Source organism: Suillus clintonianus (assembly GCF_016758775.1).
Source record: "Suillus clintonianus strain FC179 chromosome Unknown DEU56scaffold_14, whole genome shotgun sequence".
NCBI classification, from domain to species: Eukaryota; Fungi; Basidiomycota; class Agaricomycetes; order Boletales; family Suillaceae; genus Suillus; species Suillus clintonianus.
In genome coordinates this window covers 445,848-467,084 of record NW_024539238.1, presented here as the reverse complement: position 1 = coordinate 467,084, position 21,237 = coordinate 445,848, and the positions used below count along the sequence as shown (strand labels likewise).

General features: G+C 49.5%; 8 protein-coding genes across 8 annotated transcripts; 3 read left to right on the top strand and 5 right to left on the bottom strand.

Annotated features, from left to right (window-relative positions):
* Window positions 1-62: 62 nt before the first annotated feature.
* Window positions 63-1,443, bottom strand: DEU56DRAFT_753486 (uncharacterized protein; the record flags this gene model as incomplete). Its single annotated transcript, XM_041349721.1, has 4 exons — window positions 63-355; window positions 404-485; window positions 539-1,201; window positions 1,255-1,443. 4 exons carry the CDS (start codon window positions 1,441-1,443, stop codon window positions 63-65), a joined length of 1,227 nt encoding a protein of 408 aa, XP_041211839.1.
* Window positions 1,444-2,344: 901 nt separating this feature from the next.
* DEU56DRAFT_785188 (uncharacterized protein) lies at window positions 2,345-3,653 on the bottom strand. Its single transcript, XM_041352260.1, has 6 exons — window positions 3,536-3,653; window positions 3,386-3,472; window positions 3,291-3,336; window positions 3,052-3,235; window positions 2,836-2,994; window positions 2,345-2,777 (listed from the first exon to the last, which is right to left on the bottom strand). The coding sequence occupies exons 1-6, from the start codon at window positions 3,613-3,615 to the stop codon at window positions 2,473-2,475; spliced, it is 861 nt and encodes a 286-aa protein (XP_041211838.1). The 5' UTR covers window positions 3,616-3,653; the 3' UTR covers window positions 2,345-2,472.
* Window positions 3,654-3,907: 254 nt separating this feature from the next.
* On the bottom strand, window positions 3,908-6,379 carry DEU56DRAFT_785184 (uncharacterized protein). Its single transcript, XM_041352259.1, has 8 exons — window positions 5,924-6,379; window positions 5,816-5,869; window positions 5,672-5,764; window positions 5,112-5,619; window positions 4,824-5,056; window positions 4,396-4,776; window positions 4,293-4,341; window positions 3,908-4,240 (listed from the first exon to the last, which is right to left on the bottom strand). Exons 1-8 carry the CDS (start codon window positions 5,992-5,994, stop codon window positions 4,097-4,099), a joined length of 1,533 nt encoding a protein of 510 aa, XP_041211837.1. The 5' UTR covers window positions 5,995-6,379; the 3' UTR covers window positions 3,908-4,096.
* Window positions 6,380-6,424: 45 nt separating this feature from the next.
* DEU56DRAFT_785182 (NADH-ubiquinone oxidoreductase 12 kDa subunit) lies at window positions 6,425-7,029 on the top strand. The gene is made up of 3 exons (XM_041352258.1): window positions 6,425-6,558; window positions 6,612-6,781; window positions 6,836-7,029. The coding sequence occupies exons 1-3, from the start codon at window positions 6,522-6,524 to the stop codon at window positions 6,863-6,865; spliced, it is 237 nt and encodes a 78-aa protein (XP_041211836.1). The 5' UTR covers window positions 6,425-6,521; the 3' UTR covers window positions 6,866-7,029.
* DEU56DRAFT_785178 (uncharacterized protein) lies at window positions 7,030-8,347 on the bottom strand. Its single transcript, XM_041352257.1, has 8 exons — window positions 8,131-8,347; window positions 8,018-8,077; window positions 7,838-7,962; window positions 7,708-7,781; window positions 7,643-7,649; window positions 7,550-7,594; window positions 7,421-7,500; window positions 7,030-7,365 (listed from the first exon to the last, which is right to left on the bottom strand). The coding sequence occupies exons 1-8, from the start codon at window positions 8,201-8,203 to the stop codon at window positions 7,065-7,067; spliced, it is 765 nt and encodes a 254-aa protein (XP_041211835.1). The 5' UTR covers window positions 8,204-8,347; the 3' UTR covers window positions 7,030-7,064.
* A 23-nt stretch (window positions 8,348-8,370) lies between these two features.
* DEU56DRAFT_753481 (uncharacterized protein) lies at window positions 8,371-9,950 on the top strand (the record flags this gene model as incomplete). Its single annotated transcript, XM_041349720.1, has 10 exons — window positions 8,371-8,386; window positions 8,421-8,481; window positions 8,706-8,764; window positions 8,821-8,843; window positions 8,960-9,076; window positions 9,238-9,251; window positions 9,464-9,575; window positions 9,607-9,626; window positions 9,695-9,801; window positions 9,877-9,950. The coding sequence occupies 10 exons, from the start codon at window positions 8,371-8,373 to the stop codon at window positions 9,948-9,950; spliced, it is 603 nt and encodes a 200-aa protein (XP_041211834.1).
* Window positions 9,951-10,923: 973 nt separating this feature from the next.
* Window positions 10,924-12,830, bottom strand: DEU56DRAFT_730854 (kinase-like domain-containing protein; the record flags this gene model as incomplete). Its single annotated transcript, XM_041348194.1, has 8 exons — window positions 10,924-11,070; window positions 11,123-11,391; window positions 11,451-11,592; window positions 11,649-11,749; window positions 11,809-11,975; window positions 12,024-12,204; window positions 12,264-12,342; window positions 12,402-12,830. The coding sequence occupies 8 exons, from the start codon at window positions 12,828-12,830 to the stop codon at window positions 10,924-10,926; spliced, it is 1,515 nt and encodes a 504-aa protein (XP_041211833.1).
* A 980-nt stretch (window positions 12,831-13,810) lies between these two features.
* Window positions 13,811-20,085, top strand: DEU56DRAFT_882466 (uncharacterized protein; the record flags this gene model as incomplete). The annotated part of the gene is made up of 16 exons (XM_041356126.1): window positions 13,811-13,822; window positions 13,883-14,243; window positions 14,350-14,635; window positions 14,687-14,796; window positions 14,849-14,882; window positions 14,936-15,477; window positions 15,531-15,914; window positions 15,966-16,290; window positions 16,344-16,487; window positions 16,542-17,963; window positions 18,278-18,368; window positions 18,452-18,521; window positions 18,594-19,037; window positions 19,085-19,362; window positions 19,413-19,605; window positions 19,696-20,085. Exons 2-16 carry the CDS (start codon window positions 14,067-14,069, stop codon window positions 20,083-20,085), a joined length of 4,890 nt encoding a protein of 1,629 aa, XP_041211832.1. The 5' UTR covers window positions 13,811-13,822; window positions 13,883-14,066.
* Between the last annotated feature and the right edge of the window lie 1,152 nt (window positions 20,086-21,237).

Sequence of the window (21,237 nt, the reverse complement as noted above, 5' to 3'; positions counted from 1 at the left end):
CTAGGCGGTGGTTCTCGGCGCTGTAGTGAGTAATGGTGGGCGGGCGTAAGATGCTGGAGGTGTCAGGAAGTGCATCGCCAAGGTGAAGAAGGTGCGGTGGTGGTGGTAGCTGGAATCGTGGCTGCGACCGCAATTGTTCGCTGGCGAAGTGACGCAAGGCGGTCTTTGATTCGCAAACCAGGCTCTGGTACCGAAATCGCATCGACTATGGGAGGAAACGGTGACCCCAGCGACGTTTGGTGGTTGCCAGACAGTGTCGAGGTGAACCCAACCTCCGCCAGGGTAGCGACCCAGACGTTCATGAGGGCTGCTTGGCCAGTGCGAATCTCTTCACAGACTAGCGCAAGGTGACCAACTAGTAGCACATCAATAAGCAAGTTTGACGTCAGGAGAAATGACTAACCGATCCTGTTGGCGTGTCGCCGGAGGCGAGATTGCACAATGCTATCGCGGGCAGCGTTTGATCGCGACGCTCTAGGTTTGGGCTAATAAAATATGATGAGCAACATACTTAGTCTGGTGCTAAACACGTCTGTACCTTTTGTGGCTTGAGCTTGTGCGGACGGGCCTTCTCAGGCTGATATCCTGTAAGGGGAGGTGTAGGTCGACCGGCAGCGTGTTTCGTGACAAGTATTAGAGGCTTGAGCCAGGAGGCAGCGGCCTTTGTCTTTTGGGCTAATAGGCAGGCGGATCCAGTGAGAGAAGAGTTAGCATTGGCGGGGCGGAGGAATGCAGGAAGGGGGGCATTAGCGTCAATCCAGTGGGCCGGTCCAGGAAAAGAAGGGTTAGGAATTGTAGACGACGCCGTTTGAAATTGGTCGACCACTGGCAGAGTGAAGACGTCCTCCACATTGATGAAGTCGTCTTTGGGAGCTAAGGTTGGACTATTGTGGAGGGAGTTGGCAATCTTCGTGGTCTGAAGCGAGGCGTTCGTGAGGTGGGTGGATCCAGGAAGGGAATGGTCGGTGATAGTTTGTGAAGTTGTCGTCCGGAATTTGTTGACCAGGAAGAGTGGCCGCAGTTTAGTTACAGTTGTCGTCCGAAATTTGTTGACCAGGAAGAGTGGCCGCAGTTTAGTTACAGTTGTAGTCCGGAATTTGTTGACCAGGAAGAGTGGCCGCAGTTGAGTTGGAGTTGTGGTTGGGGGTAGTATGTCGACACGATACCCGTGCGCAGCGCGTGCTGGTACTCGTTTGTTGGCCTATAGCAATTAAAACGTTAAGCGATGAAAAAAATAGGTATGATGCGACGTACCTCTTGGAAAGTCCGTTTGTTGCCGGATGACTCAACCTCTTTGGTACTCGAGGCTTTGTCAGCGAACTTGAGGTCGTCGTCGTCGTCGCGGGCCACGAGGGTAGTGTCGGATGTGAGGGATAGTCGGTTACAGTTGGCGAGATCGGGCAAATCGATGATAGTGGTTGTGAGGCGTAGGTTGAAATACATTTGTCGATGAAGTTAACAAATCGATCGTGGTGATGTCTTGAGGCGTTGGTGGAGCTATACATGTCGAGGAATTTGACAAATCGGCCATAGTAATGTCGGACGGAGTCGACGGACTCGGAAGTACATGTGACGAGGATATACATAAATCAATAGTAGTAATGTCGGAAGGCGATGAAGAATCGGGTACAGGTTTCGAAGAAAAAGGCAAATCGATAGTGATGTCGGGAATGGAGTCGGGTACAGGCGACGAAGAAATGGATACTGGGCGATCCGGTGCTGTCACGGTGGGGACGGCGTCTGTGGGATTCTCGCCGGCGGAGGAGATGCCGATCTCGCCTCTGAGGATCTTTGAGGCTGTTCGATGGGCGGCCACGATAAGAATTAATGTCGATAGGCAGCCCGACGCGACGATCCGGCCGGCGGAGACTGTCCTGTCACGCTGGGCGGGGCGGACGACAGCTTCTCTGAAGAAGCAGAGGGAGAGGATGCCCGTAATGGCGAACTTTGAAGCGACATGGCAAGTGGTAGAAATCATGATGGTGAATATTGTTATAAAATGTACGGCGTGCAGATAAGATATTCGACGGCGGGCGATTCCAGGATATCCAGGATATTTATCCTATGATATTTGTGCGTGCTTGCCAGCTCGATAAACAAACTCGATCGCGACGCGTCAGTCACGTGTCTACAAAATCAACAATATATTATAAGTAAGTGGTAGTACTGCGCACAGTGCGCAGTATATGTTCAGGAAATTGTAGAGCGGGAAACCTAGCAGATGCGCTCTCAGTTTACAGATACGGTGTGACGTTCGTGATTTCAGACCATTCTGCCTGTTTGTTGGTTCGATCAACGCCAGAGGGGTTATTGATAAAGACCAAATCATCTCTTGTTAATTTGAGTGGCTTTACATACACATGGTCAATGGTCATCGATTCCAGAACTATAAGAGCAAAACATACTGAGGATGAGTTATTTACGTAGAGCCTTGTTTAAAAAGATATTCGAGAGAACCTCATGAAAGGTTATTCATGAACTTGAATTAGATGCCACCATGCGGACGAACTGCTCCGCAATCACTTTCTGCACGCCAGACGTAACGTGCAGCTCATCCGCCCAGATACCACCCCCCTCCTGCGCTATGTCGTTCTCTGTGAATCCGTACTTCACCGGGTTGTCCAGAACATCTGTGAGCACTGCGTGCGATGAAAACAGAAATATACTTCGAGGCGTTTGAGCGCCGCGGCCGGGGGATGCGTGGCTAGCCGTCTGCTTGTGAATCAAATCGTTCCATGTCTCGACACGGTCCTTGAGCTCTGCCCTGAATGACGAACCTGCTCGATATTTAATTTTAGTTCATATTGGCGCGTATGGGCTATATGGACTACTCACCGCCTGGCGATCGATCAATAGGGGGTACATCGACTATGATAAAATTCCGTGCTCTTGCTCCTACATCTAGCCGATGCAGGTTGTCAAAAACAACATCAATGATTGGTTCTAGATCGTATGCCTTTGTCGTGCCGCAATCGTTGATACCGATAAACAGAACTTGAAATTCCAAAATGATTAATATTCAGTGAGTACTGGGGACTGAAATTATCGTACCGTAGGTGGTTTCTTCAGAATCGAGGAAAACTAATTCAGATTCGTATTCAGGACCCTTCCTCGGTAAACGCGCAAAGAACCAAGCCGTCTGGCTTCTAAGATGATGCTTGGCAGTTGCGCCTGGCATTGAGAAGTTATGCACTTCGACTGCGAAAGGGGCGAGCAGGGAGGCAACATGGTTGGGCTAAGAACACCCTCACCGTCAGGATCCCACATGCTGCAGTCTTGGTACAACGTACCCAAGTGTCGACGCTGTCCTGATAACCGGAGCTGTACGAGTCTCCGCTGCACGCGCATGAGCCAGATGTTAAAATACCAGTATTTTAGGCCATACAGAATAACAAGGTTCTTCAGGGAGTCTCGCCCGTGCCACAGGGATCCCATCTGTGCGATTGGCAAGAAGCGAGAATGAGTTGTGGAACTATCATAGTTAAAGTGTAAGAGTTAGTGATAAGTAATTCTGGAAGAATCTAGCTGAGCTTGCTTTGGGTGAAGGACATCTGTCTCTGAATGAGGACCGGCGGCAGCACCTTCGAATTCTGAGTTGACGGGATTTTCTGCCATGATGAATGTAAACTATGTAGAACGTTCTTGCTTGCACGATCTTGGGATTTATTGCCTCCGAAACAAACCGGGCACAAGGCCTTCTGTAGGACTAATACAAGTACTTATGCTAGAGTATTTAGCACCTTAATGCATGAACAGAGCTATGGCACATGGCCTGACAACCGTATGTCTCCTCGCTCGCCGTTGGAACGTCGGCCCTCAAAAGCTTCAGCTGCCACGTGTATTCCATACCCTGAGGAAAGGGGCGCCACAGACTCCTCCTCCTCCTCCTCCTCCTCCTCCTCCTCCCCAGACCCACACGTGAAGGGTGTTCCCTCCGACATAACCTCCACTGCTACACCTAAAGTTCAACCGACGCGGAAGAAAGAAGCTTCGGTGAGTTGGCGCAAATGGTACCAGATAGCGAGTTGCAGCAAGGATCTCGTAGCGCATGCAGTGATATCAGATGATAAAGCAAAATCCGAAAGACCTCCCAACGTCAAAGTCTGCTTCGTTCATTCAAGGTCAGGTCAGAAGGATGGCCTGGGGGATTGTGGGGAAAGTCTTCAAGAACCAGGCATGCTCGGGAGCAGATGGAATCGAGAAGGTCCTGTAGGTCTGCTCGTGACCAGGCGTCATTTGCCTGTAATATCAATGAGCCTCTCCCACAACAAAAAGTAGAAAAGGCTGCGCACTTGAATCTGAACGTGTAGACTACCCTTCATGGTCCATAGGTGGATTATTCTGTCAATATATTCAGACACGCCCAATGAACAGAAATAAATAAATAAATCTTACGGAGCCAAAGACGTTAGCCTGACTGAAAACAACACCGACTCCAGCTCAATCACCGGCTCAGCATCATGCCTTTCTTTCCACGACAACGAAAGTCGCCGCTCGATGGGGCCGACATTATTGACGGAACTCTCGATGTCTGATCTTTCAGACAAAGCATCTGGTTGATATGCCCTTGCAGCCTGGACGTGGGGCATACAAGGATGCGTGGCAAACCTAGCGCATCTTTGCTCTATGGCTTGGGCGATTTGCAAGAGTTGCCTTCTGGGCGAATCTATGGATGATATTTCGGCCATTGGAACTTGGATCGGTATATGCGTGCGGGAAGAGATAAAATGCGTCTTCGTATCATAGGGCAGTCTCAGGTGCGGAATCAGCGAGACGCTGAAATTTTTTCAGCAGATGTACATTTCTTTATAGGGGGCACTCACGCGGAGGAGTTGCCCAAAAAGTGATAGGCATTCCACATAGACGGTGGAATTTGGTTGCGGGCGAGCAGCACCATGCAATACGCAGCCTCAAATACATGGGACATCGTGCAACCGACGATCCGTGTTTTGTTGACTAGCCTACGCGTCAATGTCGGGTCGAGAACTCGCTCCAGTCTACATGTCTTTCCGACTGCACTTTGTGATATCCGAGATGGACGCGAAGTCAATGGTATCTGCAGCAACTGATCGAAAGGGGGCCAAAATGATGAGTGCGTAATAAAAACAAACCGTGCGGACCGCTTCGGAGTTTGACTGTTGCTTCAGGAGCTCGACACCTGCAACATCCCAATCATCGCGAGGACCGCCTGTGGCACCAACAGGACCGATGGGCAGATTACGCCATTCTGTCCCCCAGGGTAAGTTCTCTGCAGGTTCGGCGGCGTCGTTCGTCATCCATTGAAACATGTGTGCAAAAGCATTGAGTGTCGGGCCACCGTCCATGATGGCATGCGGACCATGAAAATAGAGGCCATGTCTGTTATTGTCGCCCAAGAGAAGATAGCAGCGAAACCAGAGGGGGCTTGCGTTCTGGGGCTGGTAAGGGAGCCGAATTTGACTGATATCTTCAACGAAAGCGTTAACGTCTAGATCGTCTCCGCGGTGCACGGAGTAAAACGCATTGTTCATCCAGTGTGTAAGCTCCAACGGGCTTTGTACAGGCGCATATACCCACGATCTCGGGGTAGGGCCGGATAAATCGCCCACTATGTTGGTTGCGATGATGGGACACGAGTATCTGCGTTCCCTCTGAGAATATATCACACATAGGATGAGGTAAGGACTATTACCGAAGCCTAGCGAAAGCGTTGCGTGCGCGCCTTTTTACCTCGTCTGCGGCATATATGCTCTGAAAGGTGAAGCCAACACATGCGTCGGTCATACTGAAAAAAGAGTGAGTATATATGAGCAATGAATGATTTTAATCGCGCTACCCATCGAGCAGAACGCTTGTTCGGTCATCAAACAGCTCAGATCCTAGTAATGGCCTTTGAACAAAAAACGTCAGGATAAGGGCGTAGGGTATTGTAAATTGCAAATACCTCGTGTAGATTGGGGTTTTGCGACCAGATAGACGCATCCATGTTGGCTCTGGATAGTGAGGGGCGCTCATCACGACGGTGAATCCCGTAGCGCACGTTGACGATTGGTTTTAAGTACCACAGCAGTACTGGTGAAACATCCATTTAATATCTCGAACGGGGACAAAAGAGCTGTGGCGTCAATCCAATTGGATATGATCGGAAATGTGAACCGTGAGACAAGACATATGACCATGTCCAGCAAGAAAGGTTCATGACAAGCGAAGGGGTGCAGGAGGAACAGAACGTTATGGAGCGACCAATCGTGGTTAGTGAAGAAGGGCAGTGCCAGCACGGAGCACGATGTCGGCACATAGATGATGATGTTTACAGCCTAGACTTGCTATAGCCTAGATAGCTAGCAATACTTAGCTAGCCCATGTCTCAGTTTCGAACAAGTTTCGAATAGCCTCAAGGAAAGAACTGCGATAGACAAAATGAATCGGCCCGTCGTTTCTCCTCATTGTCACCACGTGGTGCGAGACTCGGAGCGGATCATTATGGAGCCGAAAACGTGAAGGTACAAACAAGAACCAAACAATTCTTAGTTACCGCGACCATGTCCGAGTACGCAGACAAACCCGAGCTCATAAAATGTATGAATTCAGTGTACTCTCTAACAAAAGTCTTCACTAACCTGCGTGTCCAGCGAAACTCCAAGAACGCGAAGAGTTCGTTCGTGAGTCTTGGGTGAAAGCCATGGAAGCTCGACTTGTCCGTGACGAGCTCGTCAAATGCCACCGGCATGAGGGTGTCAACCACCTGGAGAACTGCAGATGGCTCTCGGATAAATATATTTCGATGCTTAAGGAGAACAAGGTACGTGGTATGCGCATGTTCTCACTAATTTCACTAAACGAACGTTCGCAATAGGTCAAGGGCTACAAAAAGATTGATGTCTAGATTGTCCTAGTGCTTCTTAGAATGACCATTCAAACTGCACAACATCTATCGATGTTCCATTGGTGTTAAGTGGGCCGTGGAACAACATGTGGGACACTTCAATACGCTGCACGCCGCAAAGTGGATTACCACTCCTGTATAAATTACCCAATAGGATGCAAATATTGTCTAGTACTAGACAAATGTTTTAATCCACGCATCAATACTTCTTCCCCTTCCTCGTCCTCTTCCCCTCTGTCCCGTTCGCCTCACCACTGCTCGATTCTTCGCTGATCGCAACACTCTCGAGCTTTGTCTTCTTTCCCTTAGTCTTCTTGAGGTGGTGTTCAGGAATCCACTCTTCCTGGTAGCCACTCGAACCACTCGCAGTCACTGTGCCAACAGGCGCGCTAACCTCGGTTGGGCGTTTGCGTTTCGGTTTCTGCGAAGGAACATATGCGTTGTATGCCGCATATGAGAGGCCCGCAATTGCAGCGAAAACTATGAGGTAGGTGGACAGGCTGTTAAAGAACACAAGTGAGCACCAAAACGGAGGTTCGAGGTAATTGATCGCACAGTTTGAAATCTAGCCAGGATGGCTCTGGCTCAACAATCGTCACCACTGAGTCGTAGGCTGTCACACGGTATTTGTCGTCCTGAAAGACACGTTTGTAAACATAAAAGTGGTGGATTTCAAGCACTTACATCAACAGTGTGCTCTAGCCAAATGTTGAGCCTCAAGTCTCCTGGCTGGTTCACTTTGAAAAGAGGCAATGAAGAATAACTGGATGGTCATACCTTGAATCTGCAACGAAACTTGTCAGCACAATCCACTTGCAAAGAAAGAGATGAGGAGAACTGACTCGGAGTAGAAAGAGTAAGGAATCTGTAGTTTTGTACCCTCGAGCAGGGGGAAACCATACGTCAGTGAAGACGTCTGACGACAGACATGTTAGGTAACTCATAAGATAGCACGACACGGCGCCGACGAACATTTTTGATGAGACTTCCAGTCTCAGGATGATGGAACGACCCCGCAACCGATTGCAACGTCACGTTCTTGTCAGACCTATTCTCAACCACGAGGTAAAGCTGGTTGCGCTCTCCGTTCACCACATCTGTTACACTACGTGTCAAAATTGCGCGAGCTACATTGAGAAGCGCAGGACATACGGCCGAATGGGTTGCTCTCGGGGAAAGTGGTTTCAATGACTATCTCAGGATCATCCAGGGCTACACAATAAATAATTTTCAAACTTATTCGGTGAAGTAGAGAATAAACTCACAAGCAGAGACTCCCAGTGCCATCAACAAGGTAGCAAGGCTCAGGCCACGCGCAACGTAAGTCGAGGGACGCATATTAGATAAAGCAAGGTAAAGCAAAGCAAAAGGCGTAAACGTAGATGTGGTGGACGTCCCGGTCAGGTCGGTTTCAAACTGCTTCAAGACGTTGAACTATGCAAACGTCACGTCTCCTATGAAATTTGACTCTAGGGCAGGTTTCTCACGTTCACTCACATGTCAACATGTCACCACCGACAAGTTCGTCACTTTATGCATGATCGTGTGCATGCAGAAACCACGCTTGCTCAGTTACTGGGCAACTTGGCTGTCGCAAGAGAAGAACCGAATGTGCAGTATGCATGGCAACGATTAGCCTGATATCAGCACTTGCAGGCTACTGTATTCCAGATTTTGGAACTTGTTGTATTATTGATTCACCAGCTGCCATAGCCTATTTGAAGGATATTATGCGAGAGATAGGGTCCATGGGGTTTATCCACAAATCTCGTGCTTCTGAAGGCGAGTTTTGCCCTCAGAACCTACCCGTCTTTTACTGAATTTGCCAACAACATTATAGATACTGCCAAAAGATTCATTCGACATCCCGCAGTCACAAAGTGACGCGAGCTATTGGATGTATGTACATTCTCTTGTTCTGTGGATCCGAGTGTGCAATGATGGTTCTTGCATAGCTGGGGGAAAGTGGGAGAAACCAGTGTGAAGTTATCCAGGGAATCACGGGATTTCGTGATTCCTTGTTAAACACTGGTTTCTTCATTACCTGTTTGAAGAACGAACACAGCGTGAAGCTCTAGATTGATGTGTCTTTAGGGCGCTCAACGACCCTACACTGCCCTGTCGCCCATCGGCACGGTGCTCGCCATACCGTACCCGCTCCCGCATAATTGCATAGCACCAAAAGCGATGGTGGGAAATGCTGAAAGATACGTATGTTTCTGCCAGCACAGTTCGCTGATGATGCAGGTACCAGTCCGTTTCGAGGGCTTGCAGTGCTGGCCGACCTTCGCAGCAAGCGCAGAACTCGTGTTTCTATTGTAATCAACTCTACTTGTCGTGCCTGAGGGAGATGCAATATCATAGCGTCATAGCATACGGTCCGATCGTGTGTTTGGTATTACCGTCGCGGCTGGCCACGCGGCTATGTACAGTAATGAAAAACTCCACCGGGTCAAGGATAATTAGACATCCTGTCGACACCAACGGACCGCTCGCTTTCCGGGCATTGGGCACGGCAGGTGCTTGTGAATGCACATGTCGCATACACAAGTATGCCATGCACACGTTCAAATTGCTCGTGAAAACTTGATTTAATAGGTACCAAGGTGATGCGACTGTGGCCACGCTGACTTGTGGCTACAGGGCCGAGCGAAATTCCCTGCCTTCACAGAGACAAAAAGCGTTCAGCCTTCTCAAAGCCCCCTCCCAGGTAAAGGTCACGTGTGATAACACCCTTGCAGTGTACATGTTCCGGACGCCGGTAAGTTGGACACGGTTACAAGCCATTTCACAGTCACGGAACTGTTTAAAACCCTGTACTGGTATTAGAAAAGATGAGAACAGCCTGAGCTTGATGGAATGCGTCTTAGGCATTGCTTATGAAGTGGGTAGCGTCAAGATCGAGAAGCATCATGGTGACACCGCCAACGTTGATCGTATGCGGCGGTCTGCAGTGTCGTATCAAAATGTCGAAATCCATTTGTCTGTTTGATATCATTGTCCACTTGTAGACTGCAAGAAGGCCCAAACAAGTGGTTACCCGATTGCTATCATTGCCGGCGTCAAAGAGATTGCACAGTTTTGAGTTTGTACCCTGGACTCAGCAACGTGGACATGAACAAAGCGAAGACACGCTCTCTGTTGCTATCATTACCCTGTCATAGGGGCTTTGCTCTAAGACCTGGAACTATGAGTACGTTAGCAGGATCTCAGGTAAACAACACTTTCAGGTCTCACTTAATAACCATCAACACCACAGGGCCGAAGTCCCATAATTTCACCACGCGGATCCAATTATCAGGTGGTCGATTACAGCCGTGGTCCCACCATCATAATGGGCAGGAAGTAGCGTGGACATCCGCATCCATCTGACGACTTGCCACCAATCAGGGGTGACTCGAGTAAGCGACGGACAGTGCGACTATAGTTGACTATAGTAAGCTGCGTCAGGAATGGTGAGGAGAGTCCACAGTAAAGGCCACCAACCTGCAACTACTCACGCGCAGGACCCACGCTGAAATAACTGTGTCGGCATGATCCGCCGCTGTAGCAGACATTGCCAAATCAGGGACCAGCAAGGCCAGTGGTCGGCCGACAATCATTAATCAAGTGGTCAACGTGAAGGAATGCCTGCACCGTCGCTGTATTCCCCGTCATTTATCCTGCGCCACAGTAATTTTCTTCACGAACTCCGACCGAGCGAGGTGGTGGAAGTAGCATGTTACATGTGTAGCAAGACGCCGCGTGCAAATGAGTAGAATATAAGATACTGCTTGACAGAAGCGGTAGAGAACATTATTGCACTTGTTAGACACACTTGATTGGAACCTGATGGTAAAAACGAAAAGAGAGAAACCAGGAATCAAACAGGCAGGAAGGAGTGGGTCGGTCGGTGAGGATTGTACATGACCAAGATGGATTATCATAATAACAATTCCAATGTGTGAGCGAGTGTTGTGGGGGTGAGATGACAGCGGCGGAGAGTGTAGGCTGGCAGGATGGTGGTCGGAGTGCGTGAACAAGTCAAGGAAGTCTACAGTGTGGATATAGATAACGGGCTACAACTCTTCGGGAATGTTAAAAGAAAAGTACGGATGGTGCAATGCGTCTCGGACGGTGATTCGCTGTGCAGGGTCAAAGGCAAGTAATCGCCGCACAAGATCCACAAATTGTTTGTTAATCTGGTCCGTCGGAGGTATCACGTCCTGTGAGGAGTCGTTAGGAGAAGCCCAGCCAGTCCACAACTGGTCGTCCTACCTGAAGAGGTCGGGTGGCTCGTACGTCCTTCTTGCTCTGCCGCGAAGCCTTCGGCTTCGGCCAGTCCAGCCGTGAACCGTCCTTGAAGAACTCGGGCTTAGCCCGAGCTCCGAGACGAGCGAACCGATCGGGCATTTTACCCATGACCATTTCCATCATTGCGAGATGCTCCAGGTTGTCATGCGTCTGATACAGAGCGACGCCAGTGTAGAACTCAACCAAAATGCACCCTAATGAGTAGGCGTCACATGGGTATGACCACCCTAAACCTGGAATGAATTGAAATGTAAATATATGTCGGAGAAAACTTGAAGAGGATCTCACTCACCAAGAATAATCTCAGGCGCACGATAATGCCGTGTGGAGACGACGGTCGAGTGGTACTCTTCCTCAAATATTGCCGATCCAAAATCTATAAGACGAATATCTGTTGAAGAGAGCATCCTTTTCGTCCGTGGTGGTGCGTTACGCTGACAAAGCAGGCAAAGTTATGAGACTCGGACTCATTGGTCACGTCAAATCTTACCTTGCCAGGTACAGGCACCACAGCTAGTCTGTAATCGTTGCGTACAAGCAAGATATTTTCCGGTTTAAGATCCGTATGAATCAAGTGAAGGTCATGCAAGACTGACGCAACATGAGCACAACGCTAAGACAAAACAAAGGAGAGGAGACGAATCACTCACAAGCTACGCTGCCGAGCAATTGCCTGGCAAACGACTGTATATGGTTTCGAGGGAACGGCGCAAATTCGTTTTCCTTCAAAAAATCGTACACACACATGCCAAGTAGTTCTGACACAAGGCAGATATGGTTTCGATGGTCGAACCAGTGCAGCAGATGGATACATTTGCTGAAAGATACGTTTAAAACGAGTGGATGTTTCATTGTCGATACGCACTGGACGTTTGATGGATCACGCTCCTTCAATTTCTGAAGTACGCGGATCTCGATCTTGCTGGCATCGCGATACTTAGGGATAGCGCGGATAATCTTGATCGCTACCCGGTTCTGGTTATGGATATCAACTGCTTCTACAACCTTACCAAAGGTTCCCTGCCCTAAGAGACGAACAGTACGATCTGGAAAACAGAAGTTTCATCAGTCGACAAGAGATTATGGCGGCAAGAGGGTGACTGACATCGATTATAAATAATGTCATCTGGGACAATAATGTAATGGCCCTCCTTATCGTCACAAGGAATGTTGCCGTTGGCAGTCTGCGAAGGAGTGAGTATGCAATGGAAGCGATCATGTAGAATGAACGATGATTACGTACATCAGCCGTGGCAGCCCCGCTGCCGCTGGCCCACGATTTGGTCGATGCCACGGGTTGCTGGTGGTGCAGTGTAGCGGCTGTCTTCTTTGTGAGAACTGTACGGGAGTCATCAGCAGGCTCCCGTTTCCTCTTCTTAGGCGCTGGCGCCACGATCGCTGCGGACGAAGTGCTCGCTGAAAGGGTCTGTGCCTCGGCAGCAGCACGGGCCCTTGTCCGTATTGGAGCGGAATATACTGGAGGTTGATATGAAGCCGAAAAGACATTTGTATGGGTTGTTGCTGGTGATATTGTGGAAGGGGGAGGAGTATCTTCAATTACTATGACTTCACGGACCCGGCCTTCCTCGTCGACCTCTTGAACTTCACTGTAGCTCACTGTATATTGATGTGCGCGCTTCCTCTTGCGTGAAGTGACTGGGGGAGTGGGCATGACGATGGGATTTGGGAGGGCCCTTGAGCCATTGAGAGTGAGAGATTGTGGAAGATATTGAGGCAACATTGGAGCAAGCTGACGATGCAGAGCTGTCTGCATCGTCAAAACTGATGTTGTAGCCGTGGTGGTAATGGTAGAGAAGGAAAAAGGGACGGTTGGGGAAGGAGATTGAAAGCCAGCGTAGGAGCTGAACGGTCGACCACTTTGAGAGAATGTGCAACACAGGATGAAATGGTAGTTGTTGGGGTTTATTTATCACCAAGTTATTAGGTTGGCTTTGCCACTCGATTAGCCACAAACCACGTTAAACCAGCGCACGGACAGCAGGTTTGTCAAGATTTTAAAGTGAGCCGGGGCCCTCTACGTCGGCTTTTTACAGAACCTTCTGCTAGAATTTCGTAGGGCTTCCTGTGGCCGCCGGCCGCGGTATACTCATTTCAAACGTTAACCGGGATTCTGCGCTGATATCATTCGAGGGTATCTGGGAGCTATCACTGAGCTAGCTCGGAATCCAACGTGGAACTAATTCGGAGTCAGCTATCATCCTGTCGCTGCTTGATATATTTATCTTGTGCCCACTCAACCGTGTCACTGTCATGGGCAAATTGATATCCTGTTTTTAGGTCCACGTTTGTCCCGCTTACGATTACTGCGGTCTTCTGTTACTACCAACCGTATCATGAACCACTTAACCGCACCAATGACGCTCTCGTCCCCGTGAGAGCTCAAGACAAGGCCAAATCCATGAATCTTATAGAATTTCAGTTCCGTCAGAGCCATCGATCGAGTGACTGACAACGAATTGCGCGGTAAGTACTACAGTTAATTCCATCAGCATCAGATGGGCGTTGCACGGTAGAAGGGGTGCCGATTGGCACATGAAGGTTCCGAAATGACCTGCATGCCATCACAAAATCGATTCAAGCACCACTGGCTGAGAGCAGTTGGATCACGGGCTATGCAATCAGGAGAACCTTATTCAAGACGCGGTACAGTATAGGAAATACCATATTAGGGTTATATTCATAATCATTATAAATTTTACCAAGAATGGTTATGAAATGGGTTTAGATTTCTCCATTTTACTAAGAAACGTGACCATAATTTATTGACCACTCGTCACGCGCATGTGTCACAGAAGGCCGTCGCTCGCTGTGGACGACGTCGACTGCGAGCCAATCCCCCTTTGTTACCACACAGCTCATCGTTGCTGTCGGCGACGCAGATGCAATTATGCGGAGTCTTCCTTTCCCAGCAGCTGCCACGTTTGACCACGAAGTACCAAGTGAACATGGAACGCCATTCAGCCCAGCTAGCGATATTCCTATCGATCCTGCACTCGCCGGGTCACCACCCATCGACCCAGCCATCATGGGAAATGAAGCCGTTCAGTTAAATGTTTTGGAGCAGGTGAGTTATGCTTGATGACCGAATATGTCATACCGCGCAGGCGCCAAACGCGTCGCGTGTTGTAATTAGAACTCTTTTGCAAGACGACTCACATACTTGCGGTTAGGGCCCACCCGTGCACATTCCGGAGGACTTAATTCTACCTCACCCTCGACACTACTCTCAGGAGCCTTCGCAATATGACCAAGGTCCCCGTGGCGATCCATTTGCGCCCCAACCTGCACCTTATCTACATATTCAAGAAGAAGTCGTTCCGCCACCACCCAAACCGCTAAAGAGAAAGCGAAAACCCCGGCGAGAACCCGAGTGCGGGTTTTGTCAGGGGGATGACAAGAAGAACAAGGATACTGAACCAGAGGTCATGGTCACTTGCGAAGAATGCGGTCGCAGTGGTACGTGTAGCTGCACAGGTTAAATTGAATGATGACAAAACTTACACCTAGGTCATCCGAGCTGCTTACAACTTGGTGCCATCGCAGACACCATTCGCTCATATCCTTGGAAGTGCACCGAATGTAAAACTTGCGAAATTTGTCAAGAAAAAGGCGATGATGTGAGTAAGCCCCCTTAATTGTCAGAAATTGCTCATATTCGCCGTGACACAGGAGAGAATTCTACTATGCGATTTTTGTGATCGAGGTGTGTTTTATACGTCATTTGTATATCGGAAAATGACTTACCAAATCAATCAGGGTGGCATATGGATTGTATGCGACCTCCCTTGGAAGAAACGCCGCCCGGAACATGGCACTGTCCAATGTGTCCACCATCCCTCTTTCTCCTGGAATCCGAAGTAGCATCCACCACAAATACCGATCTACAAGATAGAGACGAGACAACTGCCGAGCCTGAAGTCGAAGTTGAAGTCGACGATGTTGATGACGATTCGTCTGAAGACTCTTCAGACTCTGAATCTGAATCCGACGACACCAACACTGTACAAGCACCAACACCCCGCCAGCGACCTAGTCAGCGCATAAAGAAGCCCCCAAAGCGCAGAATTGAACAGCTGACCCCACGGCCCCTCAAACGCATCCGCCTGCGCTCGCCCGCAGCACATCCACTGGTCGTGCGCCTTCGAATACCTCCGAAGGGTAAGGGCAAAGAGCGAGAAGAGGACCCCGACAGAAATATCTTCGAGGACCTCCTCAATCCTGCTGATAGGGACATGTCAAAGACAGGGATCGCAGACTCTGACAGAGTACGATTCGATAAAAGTTGTCTGGTCGCTGAGGTTTGCTCTTGTCCTCTCGTGCTCATGGATGGTGAGCTGAATCTTCTTCACAGGAAAAACTTGCACCTCCACCTCAATCAGGACCATCAGCTGACACACCTGATCCTCCAATAGCGGGCCCTTCGTCTCGTCCCCTACGATCTCATACTCTCCAACAAATAACCATTCCTTCCTCGATACCGGCGCGCTCGCCAGTGCCTTCCACACCTGGCGCGGTTCCGCACACACCTTCCACTATCCCTGCTACTCCATCGGGTTTCCCCGCGCCTTCCTCTACGTTACGCATTCGGACCATTCGCTTTGGGAAATATGACATTCACCCGTGGTATGACGCCCCCTTTCCTGAAGAGTTCTCGAATATCCCGGATGGACGACTGTGGTTCTGCGAATTTTGCCTCAAATATATGAGAAGTGGCTTTGCTTTTGGCCGACATAGCGTGAGCTAGACCCATGACAAAGGGGGTATATGAGTGTTGATTACTTCACAGATGAAATGCAAAACGCGACATCCACCAGGCGACGAGATTTATCGCGATGGTGCAATGTCCATTTTCGAAGTGGACGGACGCAAGAACAAGATATACTGCCAAAATCTTTGCCTGCTGTCGAAGATGTTCCTAGATCACAAATCACTCTTCTATGACGTCGAACCATTCTTGTTCTACGTTATTACGGAAACTGATGATATGGGTGCGCGTTTCGTGGGGTACTTCAGCAAAGAGAAATGTTCTCCGAAGGACTACAACGTCAGTTGTATCATGGCACTTCCTGTGAGGCAGAGACAAGGATGGGGGAATTTCTTGATCGATTTCAGTGAGCACTCAAAAATAAGGTTACTACAATACAAAGTTGACGCTTGACTTCAGGTTACCTTCTCTCCAAGAAGGAACGGCGCGCGGGATCACCCGAGAAGCCACTCTCAGGGCTTGGTCAACTGGGGTACAAGAACTATTGGACCCTTGCACTCATGCGATACCTTCATACATCACCTGATAATCCGACCCTTGAAGGTTTGTTTTCAACCTTGCTGAAACAGAGAGCGCGTTGATGTTCATGATCAATAGCTATTAGCAAGGGCACATCTATGACCATCGAAGATATTTTCAATACCCTTCAAGACCAGGGAATGATCTCTGTGCAATCTGCTACGCCTCCTATGAGACCTACACCAGGGCAAGCAATCAAGTTCCCGCGAGGGCGCAAGAACGGCATTGCGCGGCGTCACCTTCAGCGGCAGAGCACGCTAAACAACAAGGAGGAGGAGGCCGGAAGTAAGGCTAACACGCCCTTTGTCCCCCCTACGCGGTACCAGATCACCTGGGATCCCGAGAAGGTGGAGCACTACCTGGAAGCATGGGAGAAGAAGGGGTACATGAAGCTGAAACCGGAACGGTTGAAATGGACGCCGTTTGTCCTGGCACGGACAAAAGCTGGCGGGGAAGTTCTGCAAGCGGAACTGGGTGCTGGCATGGGTGCCTTGAGCAGCGTTGCGGAAACACCAGTCCCTGTCACTGATGAGGTTAAGGATCAGACGCCGGCCCCTGGCCCTGGCCCTGCAGAGCCGTCCGTCAGTGCATCAGAGGCAGCGCCAACAGAGACCCATCACATCTCAGACACACCCGCAGCGCGCCTATTTGATGACCTCATAGCCAATAACCCTGAAACTCCTGTACCCAAGAAACAGTTGCGGAGTCGCGTAAAAGGAGGCGAAGTGCCTCGATCCGTCTTCTCGCGAACACAGTCGAGTCGTAATTCGATCACGCGCACTGCCCTCCAACGACATACACGTTCTGCATCGGCTCTCCCTGGCATCGATGGTGCGGTCAACGGTGCTGCCATCCAAACTGATGAGCTGGTAGAACAATCGAGTCCCGATATTCCTGCCAAACGGCGACGAGGACGGGCACGGATCAAGCCCCCGGATGATACGTCGTCAGCAGTGTCCGAGTCTGGGAGGATGACTGCTTCACCGTCACCTTCAAGACCCCTGACTCGAGTCAAACGCAGGAGGATAGAGTCTCCTGAATCAGAATCCCCTTCAGAGCGTTTGGAAGACCATGCTGAGCCGCCAGATGGACCGCCTGATGGCTCTACTCACTCTAACGGTTACATTGTTCCCGTCAGTGAAGTTCGTCAGGAGGAGGATGTCTCTCATCATTTATCCGGATCACCTGGTTCTGTCAATCATGGCGCTCAATCTCTTCGAGCGGAGACGACCTCGTCTATGTCAGAACTAGATACACGATCCTCACTTGCTCAGTCGCAACCACCGGATGACGAGATTAAGTCGGAGGAGGCGGATACGCCTCTCACTGGCATAACTAGTCGACACAGTGTGCCGAGTGACGACACCTTGTTCGTAGTGGAGACTGCAAACGGGGTAGGGAGTAAGGACTCTGGAGGCTCTGATATCATCAGGGCTGCGCACTCACCCACTTCCCACACTACCGGGAGGGAAAGTGCTGGTCAAGAATCTGTGCCCAGTGGTTCCGCTCCAGCTTTATCTAACGACCTCGATCAATATTCTGATCTGGATGCTGAGGGCGAGCCAGACGACGAGGTTGGATGAAAAGTTACCTAAATTCTGGCCACTACTGCTACTATATCATGATTTCTAGTACTTCGTATTGCTACATTGTTTGTAACTTCCTTGCTGTATTGCCGGAATCGGAAGAATATTCCCCATTAATGTGAACTGGAACTTGCCTGGCGACCTAACCTGGTGACTCCAAGGCGAACTGGCGCAAGGGGTGATTTATTGTGTGACCGGTTGTTTGGCGACAACTTTAGAACCAAACAGCCCGCCTTTTCTCAAGCCGAGCCACAGCACACACGCGAGCGGTTCACGCCGGTTCATTGTGGTTCACAGCCTGGCCTATGGAAACTCACAAGTGAGTGCATCTCGTAACACCCTCCACTTCTCTCCCGTCGCCGATTCGCAAGATGTCAATTCTGATGCTTATGCTTGCGGCAGCGACCCAAGCATGGCCTTTGGACATCTTCAACGAGACCCAAACCTGCAGACTAATGTCAGCAATGTCTCGGTACGCTGCATGTTGCTTCGAAGAAGCTTTAAGCCACTGATGTCACATCTGCTTCTAATGAATGACATACAGAGTCTGAATCAAGCACTAGGATCGCATCTTAACCCTGCCATCACTGGGCGTCCCCAATTTCATGATGGCGGAGCATATAGGCTTTCTGATTCGCCGCCAACAATTTTGGATCCAAATTGCGCTCCACGATCTGCCCAACCGATAGCTGGTCCTTCTAATCCTTCACCCATCCATGAGTTCTCAGTACTTCCGACCAACGAAACTCAAGCTGCCGGTGGGCCCAAGCGTAAGCAGACCGACGCTATGGCGACCGGTGGTTCACAGCCTGGCAAAAGACGGAGAGAGGGTGACGACATGGGTGACCCCTTTGACATCGACTCTGCGCACGGTTCCAAACACTGGACTGACGATGAGAAGACGAAATTATTTAATTGGCTTATGGGTCCGGGGGAAGACGACCACTGGAACGCGCTTCGAGCTACAAAGAACTCGTGTCTTCGCGAGGTGTGTACGTGAGATGGTGCAATAACATCTTACTTACTCGACGATAGTGTGCTATCGATGTATTTGGCGCCAAGAAGACTTATCAAGCGCTGAAAGGCTGCTACGAACGAAATTTCAATTTATTTAAACAGATCTATGCATTCGAAAGTTTCCACGCGCAATTGGGGAATGGTCTTGTCACCTTTACGACTGAAGGAGACAGGTTGCGAGAATATGAACGGCGATTACAGATTGCTCGCAAAGGCGGCTGCGACATCGGCAATGTGGGCGCCAAGACGATTGACCATTGGCATAGATCAGGTTGGTATAGTTTGTTCTTCAGAAGGTGAGTTGCTTTCCGCTTGATTACGGGTCGATTCAAGAGGTCGTGACTAGATGGAACGGCGATCCCGCTACTACACGGCCCGCAACCCGCCAAAATAACAACGCAGGGGCAACCAATTCCCATGGCGGAGAAGATGACGACGATGATCCGTTGGAAGTACCAGAACCGACTCCAATTATTCAACCCCAAATTCAACCTCAGAGCACGCCATCTCATTCTCACCCTCAAATTCAGCAACCGCAAGTTCAGTCACAAGCGCGCCCTCCTACCTTCATTTTCACATCACAATCCTCCATTGCAAATAAGACTAATGCCCATGAACTTCCGATACAGGAAGCAGGACCATCAAATACGCCAAGTCGAGCCGTCTTCCCAAACGTACCGTCGCCAAGCAGTGACGCGTCCGTTGTGAATTTTGCTTTACCACAGAACATGATGGCTGCATGCTTGCAGCTTTTGCAAGCCCAGGTTCAGCACAGCAAACTCAAGCTAGAATATCTGAGGAGACGGGAGGAAAGGGAAGAGAGAGACAGTACTGCTCGCAGAGATTCCGAGCGTGCTCGGCTGGAAAGAGAAGCTGCCGAGTGGGAGCACACCAAGGAGACAGCTAATGTCAAGCACAGAGCCCAACTCGCAACAGATGTATTGGCTAATCCGGTGGTAGATGGCTCTGTGCGTCAGGCTGCGTCCGAATATCTTAAGAGACTATTTGCTTCGGACTGATTCGGACTTGAATGAGAACTATACAGTACTGGATCGTGAAAGGGTTCGCTGTCCATCTGCACTGTATAACAGACATTATGGTAATTTTTAGTTTGTCGCTTTGTCGAATTTATATCTACAAAGTTATATTTATGATAGGGAGCCAACTACTTAGCTATACCTGATCCAAGGTAAGTACTTAAAGGTATCTCTAAAGAATCGTTCACTGGCTTTGACTCACGTTGTGAGATGTGACATCGTACAAATTTGGTCTCACTTTATTAGCATAAACTGATCAACAGTCGCTGTAATAAAGATGGGTGTTTGGGATGTCTCAGTGCCGGATTCTGGACTGACTCGATCGACGGACTGCTGCACAACACGGAAGAAAGCGATGCGCCATGATCGTCTCAGCTCCGACCATCTGCATCAATTACCAAGTCATTTCTATACTTATAGATCAGAAATTATCCTCCACCCAAATCGGTCCATTTGTTTTTGACACTGGCAAATGTTAGCCAAGCCTCCCTAGCTCCATTGAACAGTCCGTTTTTGACGCCGTGGGCCTGGTTCAAGGCCAGATTTGAGATGGGGTGGCCTAAAAGCCAAGCTCTATCAAGCGGCTACGGACTTATATAAGTTCAGGCTGAATACAACCGCTACGACATGGACCGCGTTGGGAACGTTTCGCATATGTGGAGTCGCGACTCGCAAGCTTAAGTGCCAGTCAGTGTATCTTATTTAACCTGAAATGGTTGTATCCTACTCCAAAGTTCAAACTCCTGAACATCGTCCTACTAGCACACACTATGCCCTGTTGCTTCAAATTATGTGCCACCCTGCCAAAACCCGTCGATCGGCAGTCTGAGTGTAGGCAAGTCGTTAGTAATTGTTTCCTGCTGAGACATGCGATGTATCAGTCAGTTTGTTCTCGAGATCTGACGTTTCCGTCAGGTTTTAGTTGGTTTGTTCTCAAGAGTCATCACATATCATGTGGGAACTTAATCTGTGTGTTTTTTCTTCTAGTCGTGGACTTAACAAGACTTAACAAAGGTGCGTGCGAGGCCACGTCTGACCGGTAACCGGATTTTCCAGTGCTTCCCCTTAAGATTGTACCTTCATACTAGCAAAGCCGTCGGGAAACCACGGTTCCCCAGCCGTCGGAACACAAGT

Coding starts and splice junctions, on each gene's coding strand:
- DEU56DRAFT_785188 (XM_041352260.1), bottom strand. CDS start 3,615: ATGGCAGAAAATCCCGTCAACTCAGAATTCGAAGGTGCTGCCGCCGGT. Junction 3,236..3,290: donor AGGACAGCGTCGACACTTGG/GTACGTTGTACC, acceptor GGGTGTTCTTAG/CCCAACCATGTTGCCTCCCT. Junction 2,995..3,051: donor TTCTGAAGAAACCACCTACG/GTACGATAATTT, acceptor TGGAATTTCAAG/TTCTGTTTATCGGTATCAAC.
- DEU56DRAFT_785184 (XM_041352259.1), bottom strand. CDS start 5,994: ATGAGCGCCCCTCACTATCCAGAGCCAACATGGATGCGTCTATCTGGT. Junction 5,765..5,815: donor ACAAGCGTTCTGCTCGATGG/GTAGCGCGATTA, acceptor CTCTTTTTTCAG/TATGACCGACGCATGTGTTG. Junction 4,777..4,823: donor TTTTTGGGCAACTCCTCCGC/GTGAGTGCCCCC, acceptor AAAAAATTTCAG/CGTCTCGCTGATTCCGCACC.
- DEU56DRAFT_785182 (XM_041352258.1), top strand. CDS start 6,522: ATGTCCGAGTACGCAGACAAACCCGAGCTCATAAAAT. Junction 6,559..6,611: donor CAAACCCGAGCTCATAAAAT/GTATGAATTCAG, acceptor CTGCGTGTCCAG/CGAAACTCCAAGAACGCGAA. Junction 6,782..6,835: donor CGATGCTTAAGGAGAACAAG/GTACGTGGTATG, acceptor CGTTCGCAATAG/GTCAAGGGCTACAAAAAGAT.
- DEU56DRAFT_785178 (XM_041352257.1), bottom strand. CDS start 8,203: ATGCGTCCCTCGACTTACGTTGCGCGTGGCCTGAGCCTTGCTACCTTG. Junction 7,963..8,017: donor CGAGAGCAACCCATTCGGCC/GTATGTCCTGCG, acceptor GTAGTGTAACAG/ATGTGGTGAACGGAGAGCGC. Junction 7,782..7,837: donor CTGGAAGTCTCATCAAAAAT/GTTCGTCGGCGC, acceptor GTCTGTCGTCAG/ACGTCTTCACTGACGTATGG.